The sequence below is a fragment of the Narcine bancroftii genome, chromosome 3 (assembly GCF_036971445.1).
Source record: "Narcine bancroftii isolate sNarBan1 chromosome 3, sNarBan1.hap1, whole genome shotgun sequence".
NCBI lineage: Eukaryota > Metazoa > Chordata > Chondrichthyes > Torpediniformes > Narcinidae > Narcine > Narcine bancroftii.
The window spans coordinates 271,941,871-271,957,986 of NC_091471.1; the positions used below are offsets into that span (position 1 = coordinate 271,941,871).

Genomic DNA, 16,116 nt, shown 5'->3' on the forward strand with positions numbered 1-16,116 from the left:
AGCTCTATGGAGTACTGGTGAGACCTCATTTGGAGAACTGTGTGCAGTTTTGGGCCACTTATCTTAGAAAGGATGTAATGATGTCAGAGAGATTACAGAGATTTACCGGGATTTAGCAGCTCTTGGACTGTATTCATTGGACTTTCGAAGAATGAGGGAATCTCATAGAAACATTTCAAATGCTGAAACGATTGAATAGATGTGAATAAGATGCTCCCCTTTGTGGGTGAATCCAGGACAAGTAGGCACAGTCTTAGAATGAGAAGGTACCCATTTAAAAGAGGAGAAATTACTTTAGCCAGAGGGTTGTGGATTTGTGGAATTCATTGCCACAAACAGCTGTGGAGGCAGGGTCATTGGGGAAATTTAAGGAGGAGATTGACAGGTATCTAATTAGTCAGGGTATCCAGGGATATGGGGAAAAGGCTGGAATTTAAACTAAATGTGAGAAAAGTTTAGCTCAAGGTGGATTTATGGAGCAGACCTGACAGGCCGAATGGCCTACTTCAGTTCCTTTATCTTGTGATGTGATCCACCTTTTACCAAAAGCCTCTGATAAATCTCACCCCTCAAATGGGAGGAACATGGACAATTAAGTGGAATGACACGTTAGTGCAATGAGATTTCTGCTTCTTCATGATGCTGCGGACAGAGCCCGAGCTGAGGATGACCAAAGGTGAACTGCAATTCAAGGCAGAGTCAAATCCTATTTTCGTATTTATTTTGCACGCTCAGACATACCATCAGCATCTAACTTAAGGTGCGAGCGCAGAACATTTCTGCTGTTTAAAATTAGTCAGGAACAATTCAGTTGATCAAAACATGTATAAAAATTACTTTATTACATCACAATAAAATATGTTTACATTGCCTCTATAACAGAAAAAACAATTAATTTCAGCACATCTGAAGAAACTTTACAAATAAATCAGATCATGAAAGCAAAACAGCAGAACAATTGAAATTGCATTGACATTTTTTCTTAAAAAAAGACATTTTTCACCACCATCTTTTATTCCGCAGTGAGCAGGAAGATGTGTTGCCGTTTTCCGATCTGTTTCTACTCCCCCTTGCATGTGAACGAGGGATTTACGAAGTATACTTTGATTAGAAAAGGGTTTTAAAGGAGAAAAAGGCAGAGGGTACATGGCTCCTCCTCTATCAACTCCCATCCAGTCCAGCAGCAGGTTCTGCTTGCATTCCCGGAATTGATGCATTTCCCTCTGCTTATCCCTGTGCATCCAAAGATGAAGAACATTTTCTCCAATGTTGGAGAAACTCATCACGTCAAACAGCACATTTTTCCATGGCTTGGCTTCGCGAATGAAGATTTAGGAAGGCGGTTGTTCACATCTGGTACAGGCTCGTTGGTGGCTGGCGAGACCAACATGGGACAGGTCAAACAGCATTTTTTATACAGCAAAGATAAATGTACATAACCAACGATTCAGGCTTGAGCCCTTGATCAAGGTATGGACAAAATGTAGGCAGGCACCCGAACAAAATGACGGGGGAGGAGGGGCAGGGGAAGGAGTACAGGCCAATAGGCAGGAAGTACTCACCCAGAGTCACTTCCACAGCCATGTGTCCTTTTTTCTTGACCTGCCTCCACTGCTATCTTATACACCGTGGCTCCCAGCTTCAGTTCTAGGGCTCCCAGTTTGGCCACTGCAACGGTCTGAGGTTCCTGCACAGCACTGAGAGCTGATCTCTTCGAACCTCCTGCCTGTGGGCCTGCGGACCTCCCCTTGCCCCTCACCCCATCATTTTGTTCAGACACCTTCCTACATTTTGTTCATACCTTGATGAAGGTCTCAAGACAGAAACTTGGGCTATGTAGCTTCACTCTATTAAGTGCACGGTTTGACCTGCTGAGTTTCTCTCGCATTGGGTTTACTTCAATCACAGGGTCTACGGACTTTTGTGTTTGACTCAAGAACATCTTCATTTTAACTGTTACCCGCAGGTGCAGTGGGACATTAAGTGGGCCTTTGAAGTTCTCTAATCTATAAATTCCAATCAAGTTCCTGATGCATTATTGGGCCACCAGTTTCATTCCATTTTTCCTATCCAGCAGGAAATGGTCATCAGAGAACAGCACTGGCAGCACCCGGACAGTATCCTTCAGCTGGAGTAGCCAAAAATTGCTTCTCTCGAGCAAGCTAGATACTTCACCCCTTTTCCTGTCTCCTTTCACACTCACACATAATCAAATCTCTCCTCTCCCCTTATCATATTCCCCAGCCGGAACTGTCTCCATTCTGAGATTTCCTGATTTTTGCTTATTCTGCTTCTTCCTTGAAGAAGGGCTCAGGCTCAAAACTCCTATGGACGCTGAAAGTCCGGCTGAGCTCCTCTAGCATTTTCATCTTTTCACTATGATCACAGTGTCTGCGGACCTTCATGTTTCACTCACATATTGAAAGTGTAATTTTGTTTGCCACTGATCACGATGCGAGTCGACCTTTGGTGTGCAAATGTGGAATATTCATAGCTGCTGAGATTCTAGTCTTCCAAAGGACAAGTCTGGCCAACAAATGCTCCATTCAATTTGATCATCTAGGTATTGTTGACAGGTTTGTGCAGGAAAGTACCTCTGACCACAAGCCAATTAAGTTGAGGCCTGTGGAGAAACGCTGAGGCTCTGTGTGAAAAGGAGATGATGGGCCTATTAGAGGCTCCTCGAGCAGATTGCCAAAATCATTGGTTAGAATCTCTCATCACCAAACCCTTCAAATCAAGCTCAAAGATGTAGCTTGGCAGTCAGATTGTTCATGCACCACCAGACGTGCCTTCGAAGGATTATAGCTATCATTCATCTTCCGGGATGTGTCTGCCAAGATCAGCAGTGGTCTTTGATGGGCTCATTGTACACAGCTCCATCACATGACCATTCCCAGGGACACAAACGGAGACAAATATCACCTGCTGCTGAAAGATTGCCAACTCAGTGACAGATGCACTTTGGTGAGCCCAAAACTGGTTCGACCATTACTGTGGAGAACTGGGTACAACTCAGTGTTGCAGCATGGCATGTTCCAAGGTCCAGAACTACCTGATAAGAGCAATGAGGAGAGTTTTGAGTGGCTCGGTCCAGTTGTTCATGGAAATAACGTGAGTCTTGTAAGCAAATGGAATGACACGTACTGTGGAAGGGAACATATGAACGAGCTATCGTACAGCTGTAAGTTTACTGGTGACTGTTCACCAGTATTTGTATTCAGTTTAAAGCAGTCAGAATCACTTCCATTGTTTAAGTGACTGAATTTTTCTTTTAAAAAATGTTCTGAAATTTTAATCATGGAGTATAAATTTTGACTTTAATAAAAATTTGCAACAAACTAATCTCCCATTTCCCAACTTTGTTTACTTAAAGTCCAAAATACATAAGTAGTTATATACAAAATGGCAAAAATACTTCAAGATTCAGTTCAAAAATCAAGTTTCTCAGATTGAGTTTTGCAGCTACATTTAAGTTGGAAAAATATAGTTTCATCATCAGTTTCCCAGCCATGTTAACCTACCATCTTTTCTTGATGGTCTTTGTACTCATTTCATACTGATTAGCACAGGCAAGAGTGGGTACACCATCCTTCCCATTTGAGATGTAAACAGAGCTCATTTCTCTTTGGGGGCAAGGGACAGATCGAGATAGCCTTTCCTCATCTCTCGTGCTAACATTTCTGACCTTCCCTAGTTTGGGGCGTTTTAATGGGTCCAATTCTGCAAAATATTTAGAAGATTGAACCATAATTTGAACATTTCAGAACACCTGGAAACATCACAGAGCAGCTATTTTATTGCCGCCGAGCTCTGAATTCTGAAACCTTTGTGAGACTTGCTCATCTGAACTTCCGTGTGGTCGAAATCAAAGAGAATTCTTCATATCAACAAAACAAAATACAAATGGTGGCAAGGTTCAATTTCACAAGATCCTGACAACATGCCAAAAAAGCAGTATTATAATAAGCACACACCCACACACAGCAACACATGCATGTAGTTAATAAAGATGTGTCAGGATTAAGACAGCAAATAAATCTCTCAACTTTAGCTGCCAGTATTTCCACATGTACTTCTGCTTATATCAGAAATGCTGGTTATATTGTTCCTTAGATTTGCTTTAGATTGAGAATTTAATCTTTGTTCTTGGTTTCTGTGATGTAACATAAAGAAATTACATGTGGTGGGAGGAGAGGAGGAAGGCAAGAGTCTGATCAAAGGAACCTAATGTGTCAAAATGCACTTGGAATTCAATGACAGCACACTGGTCTTGGGTCAAAAAATAAACATCATTAACCTTCGCTTAGAAATTCAAGAGAAAAGTGCACAGGTTAATGTTCATATTAAAATTACTTAATTTAACTCTATTCAACTTAAAATTTCAATGGAGAGAAAGAAATCTACTCAGTGACACCATGCATGGCTCCACAGCTACAATCCTGATGGAAGAGGTTGAATAATTCTGAGAGAGAATATCTGGTCCCTGCGTTCAAATGTGGCATCAACTGGTCAAGATCCAAACCAGTGGGTATTGTCCTATTGAACCCCATGGAAGAAGATACCTTTCATAGTTTGAAAAGGTGACAACAGAGGAATTCCAAATATTCTTCCTGATCTCTCCAAAATTGTCTCAATAAAACGAAATCTCTCTCAAAGGTGCTTCACAACTTGGGCCAAGCTGCTGCTCTAAGTGTGGGGAGTTGCTAATCTCAGCGTGGTTCTTTGCAGAGGTGAAATAAAGAGCAGAGGGATCAAAAGGACTGGCAGATGTTGGCAGAGGAGCAAAGGGTACAGGCAGAATCAGATTCTGGCACAGAAATGAATTAAATTCTATTTATTGATCTATTCAAATTGTAAATACCTCAACATCAATATGGAGATAATATTCTTATGGGGAGAGGTAACAGCAAGAGGTGAGGCAAGAATATGTACTTGTATCGCTGGCAAGCAGTGAGAAATTTAGCATTGTGTGTCACCTGCACAACACAATCCTATCAGCATTGAAACTCTAACTCTAACAAGTCAGAGCTCCTTTCAAACCAGAAACTGAACAAATCTTTGAGTGTTAACGCACATAAACAGAATAAACTTTAGATAATATAAAGGAAGCAAATCACTATTTTCCTTTGATATTTGATGGAAAGGCACAGAGCTGGTGGCAGGAGAACGATCACTGGTGAATCACGGAACTTGCCGTGTGCCGTAATGATTCATCGGCTCCGTTTCAGTCAAGGGAATGTTGGGTTTTCTCTCTGGTTCAGAAGCCTCCGATTCCTCCGAAAACTGGCGCCTCTGTTTGTAGAAATCTGAAACATAGCGGACCTGCCAAGTAAAGACATTCATCAGTGAGCAAATTCCAGGTTCATGTCAGCAAGGCCCCATTTTTACATCTCAAGAACAAATATGGACTTACAGACAGGAATCTTAGCTCATTTTGAGATTAAAATTGCAAGGGAATGCTGGAACATTACCAATTAATTACATTCCATTCTAAAGCCAAAAAGTTAATGATGCACAGAGGGGGGAGAGACAACACTGAGCAATGAACTGTATCTGAAGGGTGCAGCACCTGGCAAAGCTGAAAGGAGGCAAGGGTGGGGAGTGAAAGGACCATCAATAACAGGAGGCATGATTACTGTAGCACTTAGCACAATGCTGTTACAGTGCCAGAAACTGGGTCCAAGGTTCGAATCCCACACTGTCTCTAAGGAGTTCGTTCGTCCTCCACTTGTCTGCGTGGGTTTCCTCCAGGGGCTCTGGTTTCCTCTCCCCCCCCCTTCAAAACGTACTGGAGGTGAAGGTCAATTGGGTGTAATTGGCTCATGGGCCAAAAGGGCCTGTTACCGAGCTGCATGTCTAAATTAAATTTTAAACCCCGAGCCATTAATGGGTTCAGCATTCAAGACTCACAATTAAAATCGCCACAAGGGCTCCTTGGAGGAATCCTGCGAGAACATCACTCCAGTGATGTCTATAGTCAGAGACTCGTGTGTAGCCCACATATATTGCAAAAGTCAGCAAGAAGAACTGGATGGTTGGCCTCAAAAGCCTGGCCCATTTTCCCTTCAAACGTACCTGCAAATACAGCTGGGGAAGGGGAGCAGTGGAGAAGAGAATAAAGGATCATTCAGGTTTCATTTTCTTCTCAGCAGGAGTAGCACAGAATAATGTTTAAAATAAGGGTTTACAGAGGTGACTAACCCACACAAAAGGAATGGAATGCTTAAGCCCACAAACATGATAGCAGATGCCAGAGAAATGACCTCTACTTTGGAAGTATTCTTGTGCAGGCAAAACCTGGTCACATCAAACACAATGATGGAGAAACCAAACCGTGTACTTTATAGAGCAAAAATACAGAATCAACATTTCGGGCTTGAGGCCTTCATCAAGGTATGGATAAAATGTCGGCAGGCATGGTGGGGGAGGAGCACAGTCTCACAAGCAGGAGGTAATAGGTGGATAAAGGAGGGAGGGCTCACCAGCAAACAGGGGGAAGGGGGGGGAGGGGGGCTGCTCTGTGAATGGAGAGGGAAAGCGTTGGAGAGCTGGAGGAAAGAAGACAGAGGGACGGAGAAGAGGGGAGATGAATGGGGAACAGGCTAACAAAAACTAGAGAAATCAATATTAATGCTATCTGGCTGGAGAGGGGGAAGACTGATAATGAGGTGCTGCTCCTCCATTTTATGGATGGTTTTGGTTTGATAGTATACGAGGCCATGGACAGACATGTCAGCGAGGGACTGGGGCGTGAAACTTCAATCGCCAGTTTCTACGAGCCTATTCCTCGCTCTTCCTTTCTCTTCTCCATTCCTGTATCTTCATTCCTGATACCATATTGCAAGAAAAAAAACGTGGTCCTACAAAAGTGCAGTCAGTTCTTTTTGTAACATGTTGGTCTTCATTCTTCTGCACCTTCCCCTCACCCCCAAAGGTAGCAGAAGCTGGACTTAATGTTATGAACAGAGGCACATGTTTCTATATGTTATGTAGAGTCTATAAAAGGCAGAGCCTCAACAGAGTAGATGTGGCAAAGTTGTTTCCCCATGGTAAGGGAGTCAAGGACAAAAGGACACAACTTTAGAACTGAAGGGTGCCTATTTAAAAGGGAGATGCATAGGAATTTCTTTAACCAGAGCGGTGAACCTCTGGAATTTGCTGCCCCGGGGGGCTGTGGAGGCCGGGTGGTTAGATCTATTTAAGGTAGAGATTGATAGCTATCTGAATAGTCAGGATATCAAGGGTTATTTGGAGAAGATAGGGGCTGAGTGAGAGAATGGATCAGCTCATGATGGAATTGTGAGGCTGAATCAACAGGCCAATGGCTTACTTCTGCATCTACATCTCATGGTCTTAAATGAGAGATGATACCTCTGATAGAGTTAGCTCTCTGGTAGTCCTGCCCAAAACTGTTTCCATAGGCCAGGGGTCCCCGAACCTTTTTTAGACAATCGACCTCTTCATGGAATACTTGACCCCTCATCCACCTCTAGGCATGGAATTCTGGCATCCCAGTGCTGGACCAAGGGGGGCAGGAGGTGGGTCGGGAGTGCTGGACAGGGGTAGAGGGTGGTGGCGATGATAGACAGGTTGGGGGGTGATGGTGGTGGCACTGGATGGTGAGTAGTGGCACTGGATGTGGGGTGTGCTACCCAAGGTACAAAGAACACATACATCTTTCTTCTACACTCAGTGCATCCCCCTGTTCGCTCTGAACTTATTCAAAGGCCGAAGTCAAATACCACCTGGTGGCCACCAAGGCCCACTCTCATGAGAGGTTGGCCACTCCTGCCATAGGAGCCATTATCCGTTGATTCACTCGTGCTTTCCGCTGCAAAAGTTCAATTGACCCCTGCACCCCCCACCCCAGCGTTATCAACACCCTTTCGATCCTCTGGCATTTATTGACCCCTTGGATAGTTCCATCAACTGTGTCTGTGTTCAAATCTGGGAATGAGACAAACCAACTACCTTTGGATTCAGGAAAATTAGAACAATTGAATCCAGACTAAAACCTCTTCTTATTGCAATATACAAAATTCTACTGATCAAGTTCAATCTGCAGTTAACTTCAGAATTGTTAGGAGCAGAATTTAAGCAAGACACATTGAATTCACATGGCAAATAATGTGACACCTGATTTGCAGTGCTGTTCTCATGAGGGATCGCACAGATCCAGAGTTTGATGAAGCCATGGATTGGTTTCATTGCAGAGTTGGAAGACTTGAGAGTATTGTTTACCATGTGTTGAGGTGTTAGGCTCTACCGGGCCTGCATAGAAGAAACGTGGTCCAATAGGCAGAGGAAATTGGAATTAGTCAATCCAAAACTTCTTGACATTGTTAGAGGGAGTATCCATTTGTTTTCCTGCATACCTCAAGTATTGGTTGTCAATACATTCTACACTTTTAGGAATTTTTTTTTAAATTAAAGAAATTTTGGAAACAGAGTCTGTATTTACAAATTACTGCCAAGAAGGAAAGAGGTTGAACTTGGTGGAATACAATATTCTATTCTACTAAAAAAAGTACTATATTCAGGTGTACTCTGCAAGAAATTGTGAAAGAATTGCAGACCAATTGGTTGAGAATCTCACTAATATTTTGGAATTACCCAGTTCGCAAAATTGTTTGTAAAGAGGAAAAGCAACCTAACGAGGTTTTCAACAATGTATTTCACAAAAATTCCAAGCAATTGTTCCAATAAGTTAGGAGATTAGGAGGGGTTAGGGGAAGAGAGACCAAGTCCCATGTACTTCTAGCTCAATGGAAGATAATTATAGTAATTAATGTCTCCCTGTCAAACCCAAGGAGAAATTCTGACACTTAATGGAAGGGATAGGATAATTCATGGGATACACCAAAGCAAAAGAATTAATTCAAAAATGTGCTAAATTAAAAAAATCTCCCCCACCAATGGAAACAATGCATCTACCTCTACCTTATTCATGCCTTTCATAATTTTAAATGTTTCTATGAAATCCCTTCTCATTCTTCTAAATTCTAGCGAGTACAGTCCCAGGTGACTCAAGCTCTCATCATAGGCCAACCCCCTCATCCCTGGAATCAACCTGATGAACCTCTTCTTTACCGCCTTCAAAGCCTGTTCCTCAAGCAAGGAGGCCAGAGCTGCACACAGTCCTCCAGATGCAGCCTCACCTGTACCCTGTACAGTTACAGCAGAACCTCCCTGCTCCCAAATTCAATCCCTCTAGCGATAAGGCCAACTCGATAACTCTGCTGCACCTACAAACCGGCCATTTGCGATTCATGAACAAGCACTCCCACATCCACCACACTGCAATGGTTTTAATCTTCCATTTTTTGTAGGACAGAACTTGCCCATTTTAGGATCACAGATGTGAGGGTTTTTAACTAAACCACCATTCACAGGAAGAGGAAATGAGAACAGGATTATTGGGTTAAACATAACAATTTAAGGCCGAGGGGAAGCTGCAAAGAGGCAGTCAAGGAGCAAAAGATGAACATTGATACATTGGCCAGTTCACACTGACAAATTCAATTTTGTCTGGGCAAAAGATTTTTAACCGTAGCTGAAGTGCTCAAATCCTGTCAAGGTAACCAATCCCTAAACCATCTGCAGCCACAAACTACAAGATAATGGTGGTCAGTTGGCAAGATGGGCAGAACAATGGCATTTGGAATTAAACCCTGGGAAGTGTGAGGTGATGGCCTTTGGGCTCAGGGCTAGGTTGCAGAAAATGAATAGCAGGGCCTTAGGGAGTTCTGAAGGCAAAGGGATTCTGTGTGCAAACCCAAGAATCACTGAAGGTGGCAGCATCAGTGGAAATGTACACGAGATACATCCCTCCATTAGGCTTCCCAATAGATGCATGACTATGCAGGGAAGGGAGGAATATGAACATGTGCGGGCAGAAGAGATTTAATGATATCTGGCCCAACTATGGGCTGAGGGGCCTGTTTCATACTATTAGCTAAGGCACAGAACACAAGAGCAGGGAAACTATGATCCAACTTTACAAAACATTGGTTGAATCACAGTAAGAACACTGTGGACAGTTCACACTACACCAAGGACAACTTTTTATTAGGAGGGTGCAGAAGAGGTCAACAACTCATTGCATAGAATGAACTGTTTTGGACAATTTTTGATAGGCTGGGTTGTTTTGTTTGGAGCATATGGATTGTATGAGAAGTGTAGTTTGCAGAGGTATCTGAAACTTGAGAGTATGGGGTGGAGAGGATTTGAGGAACCCCCACCTAGAAGATGGCTTGAATCTGGAATGTACTGAGTGGTGGCGAAAGCAGACACTCTCACCACATTTAACTATTCAGATCAGCCCTTTCTCAGCTATGTCCCACTTCGGACTCTGCTCAAAGTTTACAGGCCTCCATCCCCGTGAAGCAGTGAAGTTTCGGTGCCTTCCATACTTCTCTCCCACTGACTGCATAAATTTAAAAAAAATTAGGTCGCATGAGGTGAAAGGAAACGAGGCTTTTACTTAAAGTGCTGTGGTCGATGTTGAAAACAGCTGGTCTAGATGACTACCTGAATTATCAAGGCATAGAACACACATGTCAAACTCTGGCCTGCGGGCCAAATTTGGCCTGCGATATAATTATATTTGGCCCGCAAGATCATTTCAAAAATGTATTAGAGGTGGCCCGCCCTGCAGCGAGAGCCGATGCTGTTTTTTGGTAATGTCACCCCCACCATCCTCCCCCTTCATTGCACATCCTTCCCCACCCCCTAACTATCCCCTCCCCCCTAAAACCACCCCCCTTAAAAGATGGCCAGAATATTCTCAAAAAGGAATCCAGAATGGTAAAGTTCCACAAACCTTCTGCTGGGAATCCTAACAACACCTGGGCATCAGATCCACGGGACGCGGAGGGAGCAAGAGTGTTGCAGGTTGACCGTGCAAACTTTGAGAACGGGGAAATCAAAATTGTAATACGAGAAGTCTGTCGATGTCATCAGCCGGCAAGCCAGTTGGAAGGCTCCCCGCACAACCAGTCACTTCTCCCACCTGTCGAGCAGTGCGGCGGATTGGCGAGCGCCTGTGATTTCCTGTCGGTGCGACGGACATGGCAGACTGCGCACGGTCCCCACTGTTCCGCAAAGGCTGATCGGCAGCGCACTGGGCCTGAGTGGGTGGGTAAGCAGGGGTGGGCAGAGGGTGTAGGTGAGGAGTAATGGGCAGGGGAAGTTATGGTGGTGCGAGGGGCAGTTAGAGGGAGGGATGAGTAGAAGTAGGGGTGGATAGGGAAGAGGTAAAAGGGGAGGGGCAGGGCGAGTAGGGGAGGGGTGATTAGAGGGTGAGAGATGGGTAGAGGGAGGAACAGGTTGAGGGGAGAGGCAGTAGAGGGGCGTGTATAGGATGGGGTGGGTAGAAGCAGAGCGAGTGGAGTGAGGGGTGAGTAGAGGTTGAGTAAAGAACTGGTCAGGTAGAGGGATGATGGGTCGAGGGTGAATAGAGGCCTAGAGCCTGGGGAGTGAGCAGGAAATGCTGAGTCCTGATGAAGGCCAAAATGGACACTGCCTGTGAATGCTGACTACATCTTCACAGGGACCAAATATGTTTCCCTCAGGTCAAGCAAAGGGTGAACTTGAGCTACCTACTCCTGACCTGTAACATTATCCTCCTAAAGTTATATCCTAAAGTTTAACATTACATATGTTGAAAGAAGAGAAAACATGCAGATGTTGTTGAAAATTTTCAATAAATATTTAGTTCAGCCCTCGACTTAGTCCAAGTTTTTAATTTTGGCCCTCCATGAATTTGAGTTTGACACCCCTGGCATAGAACGTTAAATGCCACGCACTGGAACACAGGATTAGGATAGATGATTTTTTGGTGTCGGCGTTACCATTTTGGTGAGCCAAAAAGACTTGCTTCAATGTTCTCTCACTCTCTCTCACTCTGTGTCTCAATATTTCCAAAGAATAAAGTTGCATATTTATCAATTAGTCACTAGAGGGAGGCCTCAGAAAATTAAACTTGCACATGAAATACAACTTGCCAAATAATTCTTTCTTTCAATATCCAAACTTCAAAACATAGTACCATATATCCTCCCTGTGATCAAGGCTACAAAGAATAAAATTGTTCTCTTTCTCGTGGCAAACGTAATATGGAGCAGCGGTTCTCTACACCAGCCATTCTCAACCTTTATTCAGCCATGTCCTTCCTAGGACTCTGCTCAAAGTTTATGGGCCTCCTTTCCTGTGAAGAAGTGAAATTTTAATTTCTTCCATACTTCTTTCCTAGCAACTACATAAAAAAAATTAAAAATATTTGTCGATGTCAAGTCCAATCAAGTTTATTGTCACCTGATTGCACAAGTACAACTCGACAAAACAGTGTTCTCCAGTCCTCAGTGCAAATCACGCAGACACATAACATACACATACAAACCATACACATGGGAGGATTAGCATCATACATTCAAATAAATATATTTTTTTTAAATTCTCGAATGGTTAGGGTGAACATGCAGACACACAACCAGACATAACACACAAACAGATAAATAATACATATGCAGGGCATGTATTTTAATCTATAAAAATAAATATTGTTTTGTACCAAAGAGAGTCTCGGATGGTTAGTGTGAACAGTTCCTTTGGTCGATCAGCATTCTCACTGCCTGTAGGAAGAACATGTTCCTCAGCCTGGTAGTGCTGGCTCTGATACTCCTGTAGCTATTCTCTGATAGCTGTAAGATGCCGTGTGCGAGGATGAAGGGGTCCTCAATGATTTTGCACACCCTTTTCAGACAATAGGCACTTTTACACAGCCACTGAACAGCAGAAAATTTCCACTCCGGTCGGTGGCAGTGTAAAAACGTCGGGATGGAATGTTTTAATGCAAATTCCATCCCGTAATTTTTCCACTTGTACTCCTGCACATTTTTATGGAGTGGCTGCAGTGTAAATTGACCACAGCCACTCCGTAAGAAACAGGGCTAACGAACACGACGTTCCCCCTTTGACAAACTCTACAACAGTGAGGCTGTGTAAAAGTGCCCCTGGTGTAAATGACCACATAGGGACACACCGGAGACAAGTATGCTCATTTCTTTTCAGAATAATTCTGAAGTTTCTGTGTAAAAGTGCACAATGATCACAGTAGATCACATTAATGGTGGGGGCAGGTTGGGAGGGAGACTTCACTACACTGCAGGTTCAACGAGTCAGGTTACCGCTCAGAGAAGCTGCAGGGATTCAGGCACAGTTCCCCAACCCCCAGCTTTGATAATTACTGCAACTTTGCTGGTAGTGTTTTCTCCTTCATTAAGCACAAAGTAAACCTTTTCTCTATTCACATCACAGATAAACCATTAAATTCATTTTTTTTTAAACTCAAGTTTTCAATTACTCATTTTCCAGTCCTGCTCCATCAATGCCATCCTCTCCTATACAGTTGTCTATTTCTTGCTATGTCAAACATAAGACATAATTGGCCATTTTCTTCATTAAAACCACCGCTATTGATGGTCACGTATCCTAAAACTGCAACATCATGTGGTGGAAATGAATTCAATCTTGGAAGCAGAATACAATGAACAGTCAATGTACATGAATACTTGGTACAAACACCTAATGTCAAATTTAAACCCAATATATTTACTCAAAATGTAAAGGAACGCAAGAGTCCATACAGTAAAAAAAAATCAGTGGACTCTCTTTATTGTAGATATTACTGTAGATCACAATCAAATACTCAGAGACATCTCAAAATAAATGCAAAATTAACCTACTAAATATAACATTTGGAAGTTATTCTGACCAGTAGCACAAAGATGTTTTTCAATTATCTACAATCTGCAGACTAAATACTCCTGCAGCTGTAATGGCCTATTTGGCTTCATATTATCACTGATCTATTACATTATACAGAACAACTTGTTTAAAAAAAATATCCAAATGCACCTTCCCTCACCATTCATAGCGGGAAGCAAATAATGGACCACAACTATTTGGTCAGATATTGCAGGCATTTAGGTGGGTACTTACTGAAAGAAACACCATGCAGTACATTCCAAATGACGAGTGGCCAGAATAAAATGATAACCTGCAAAATATTCAAAATTTAGATGGATAAAAGCACTTTTTTCGCATCAACACTGTACATCAGCCAAAGTACAACGCAGATCAAGGATTAAACTTTAACTTATTATTATACAAGATCGCAAAACGATTTCCCACTGTCACAAGCTGTCAGGTAAATGCTAGGGGAGTTGTGCTCTGAGCAGTACAGTGGGAAATAATTTTGATCCGACTTTGGAACAAAAGGGCTCTTAAAGATCTTGTTTCAATAGAGTTGGCCGCACTTCCACCTCTCAATCCAATGCGAATTTGCACGAGCAACAACACTTCTTTCCAGAGTAATGGATTTACAAAGGTGCCCAATCCGGACTGTGTAGAATCCAACAAGAGGGCCATCCAGAGATCAGGGTCAACATAAGAATTATTTTCACCCTCGTTATGACATCATGCCAATGGCATCATCACCATGGTCCCTTTCAGGCAAGTTTTATAGCTAACTTTTTTTCTGTTTAATCTTTCTCAGATGATTTGCTGATTTTAATTTTTTTAAAATTTAGACCTACAGCAGAGTTATCATGCCCTTGCAGCCCACAAACCCATGCCACCCAAATACCCCAATTAACTTACAAGCCACGTACGTTGTGAAGGGTGGGAGGAAACTGGCCCACCCAGAGGAAACCCATGCAGACATGGAATGTACAAGTACCTTACAGACAGCACCGTGCTACCCCTGTTTATATTTCAAGTCTTCAACACTGGCAATATTTTGTATTTTGAGACCTTAATTGATTCTCTCTTTCTGAGAAATAGCTCTCGGGGTTCACAAACATGCCTCTGATTACCGGTTTGGAAACAGTTTTCAGTGAGAATTGCAGCATGTTCCATTTAATTTGCAGAGGGAAAATATTTTAAGGACGGACTTGGGCTTTAGCTTGAGAGAACGGTATACATTCCTCAAAAGCTGGAAAATTTCAAAGGTTGTAGAGATGAGGTAAATCAGTGATTTTGCACAGCAACTGTCCAAAGCCATTCCCAACTATTTTTTTTGGTTATGGCCCCCTTAGGACTGTTCAAAGTTTATGGGTCCCCTTCCCTGTGAAGCAGTCATTTATTGGTTTCTTCCATACTTCTCTCCATTGACCACATAAAAAAAAATTTCATGACTTTTACAATGATTATTTATTGTCATATACAATGCACATATACAAACTTCTTACTTGCTGTAGCCATAGACTTTGTAAAACAGTACCCCATTACCCCATACAGAAAGAGATAAATAAATATTCACAGTTAACCTGGAACTTTGTTTCTCATTCCACAGATGCTGAATGACCTTCTGAATGTTTCCAACTTTTATTTCAGATTTACAGCATCTGCAGTTTGTGAAGATCGCTCACTTGTGAAAAGTTCACCCCTGACTTTGCTTTGCAAGTTCACGGTTACTCACTTGGATGCATTCAGCTATTGGCTGGTCACAGCGCACAGAGAGCAGCTGTTGGCTCCTTTAGTCAAGACACTACCAGCCTTGTAGAGGTGGTCAGGTTGTTCAATTAAATGACCAAATCCATACAGTTTCAAAAAGGAACTGGTTATACAAGCGAGTGCAACTGTTCTGTGGTATGAAAGGCAAATCTTTCACCAATGCAAAGGATGCAAATAAAATAACAGGATGCAGGTACTGCTGGTGAGGAGAACCTTCCCCAACAATGAGAACATCTACAGGGAACACTACCATCAAAGGGCAGCAGAAATCATCAAGGATCCACACCACCCAGCACACACTCTGCTCTCATTGCTGCCATCAGGAATGTCTATGAATCCCCTTCTAAGTTTGAGTTTGAGTTAACCTGGCGACCATTTATTCAATATTTTCATTTGTGGTGAGTTGATCTGGCTCTGTTTTCTTTCTATGATTATGTATGATAATTGGGCTGTAAGATGAGATCGGAGTGATCGGCGTGGTTTAGCTATACCTGTAGGTTTTTTTAAAAGTTTTTTTAAATTCAGATTTGTTTTTTCTTCTTTTTTGGGGTTTTTTTTTCTCTTTTTTCATATATTGTTATTAATTATATCTTTTTT

General features: G+C 42.5%; 1 protein-coding gene across 6 annotated transcripts in view; it reads right to left on the reverse strand.

Moving 5' to 3' along the window:
* Positions 1-811: 811 nt before the first annotated feature.
* LOC138758773 (phospholipid phosphatase 2-like) overlaps positions 812-16,116 on the reverse strand; it is a 115,562-nt gene continuing 100,257 nt past the window's right edge. For all 6 annotated transcript variants that reach the window (XM_069928146.1, XM_069928150.1, XM_069928149.1 and 3 more), the window contains exons 5-7: positions 14,005-14,062; positions 5,914-6,090; positions 812-5,325 (exon numbers count right to left, since the gene is read on the reverse strand). In XM_069928146.1, the coding sequence (XP_069784247.1) occupies positions 5,185-5,325; positions 5,914-6,090; positions 14,005-14,062 (376 nt within the window). In that variant the 3' untranslated portion in view covers positions 812-5,184. The remainder of the gene's footprint in view (positions 5,326-5,913; positions 6,091-14,004; positions 14,063-16,116) is intronic.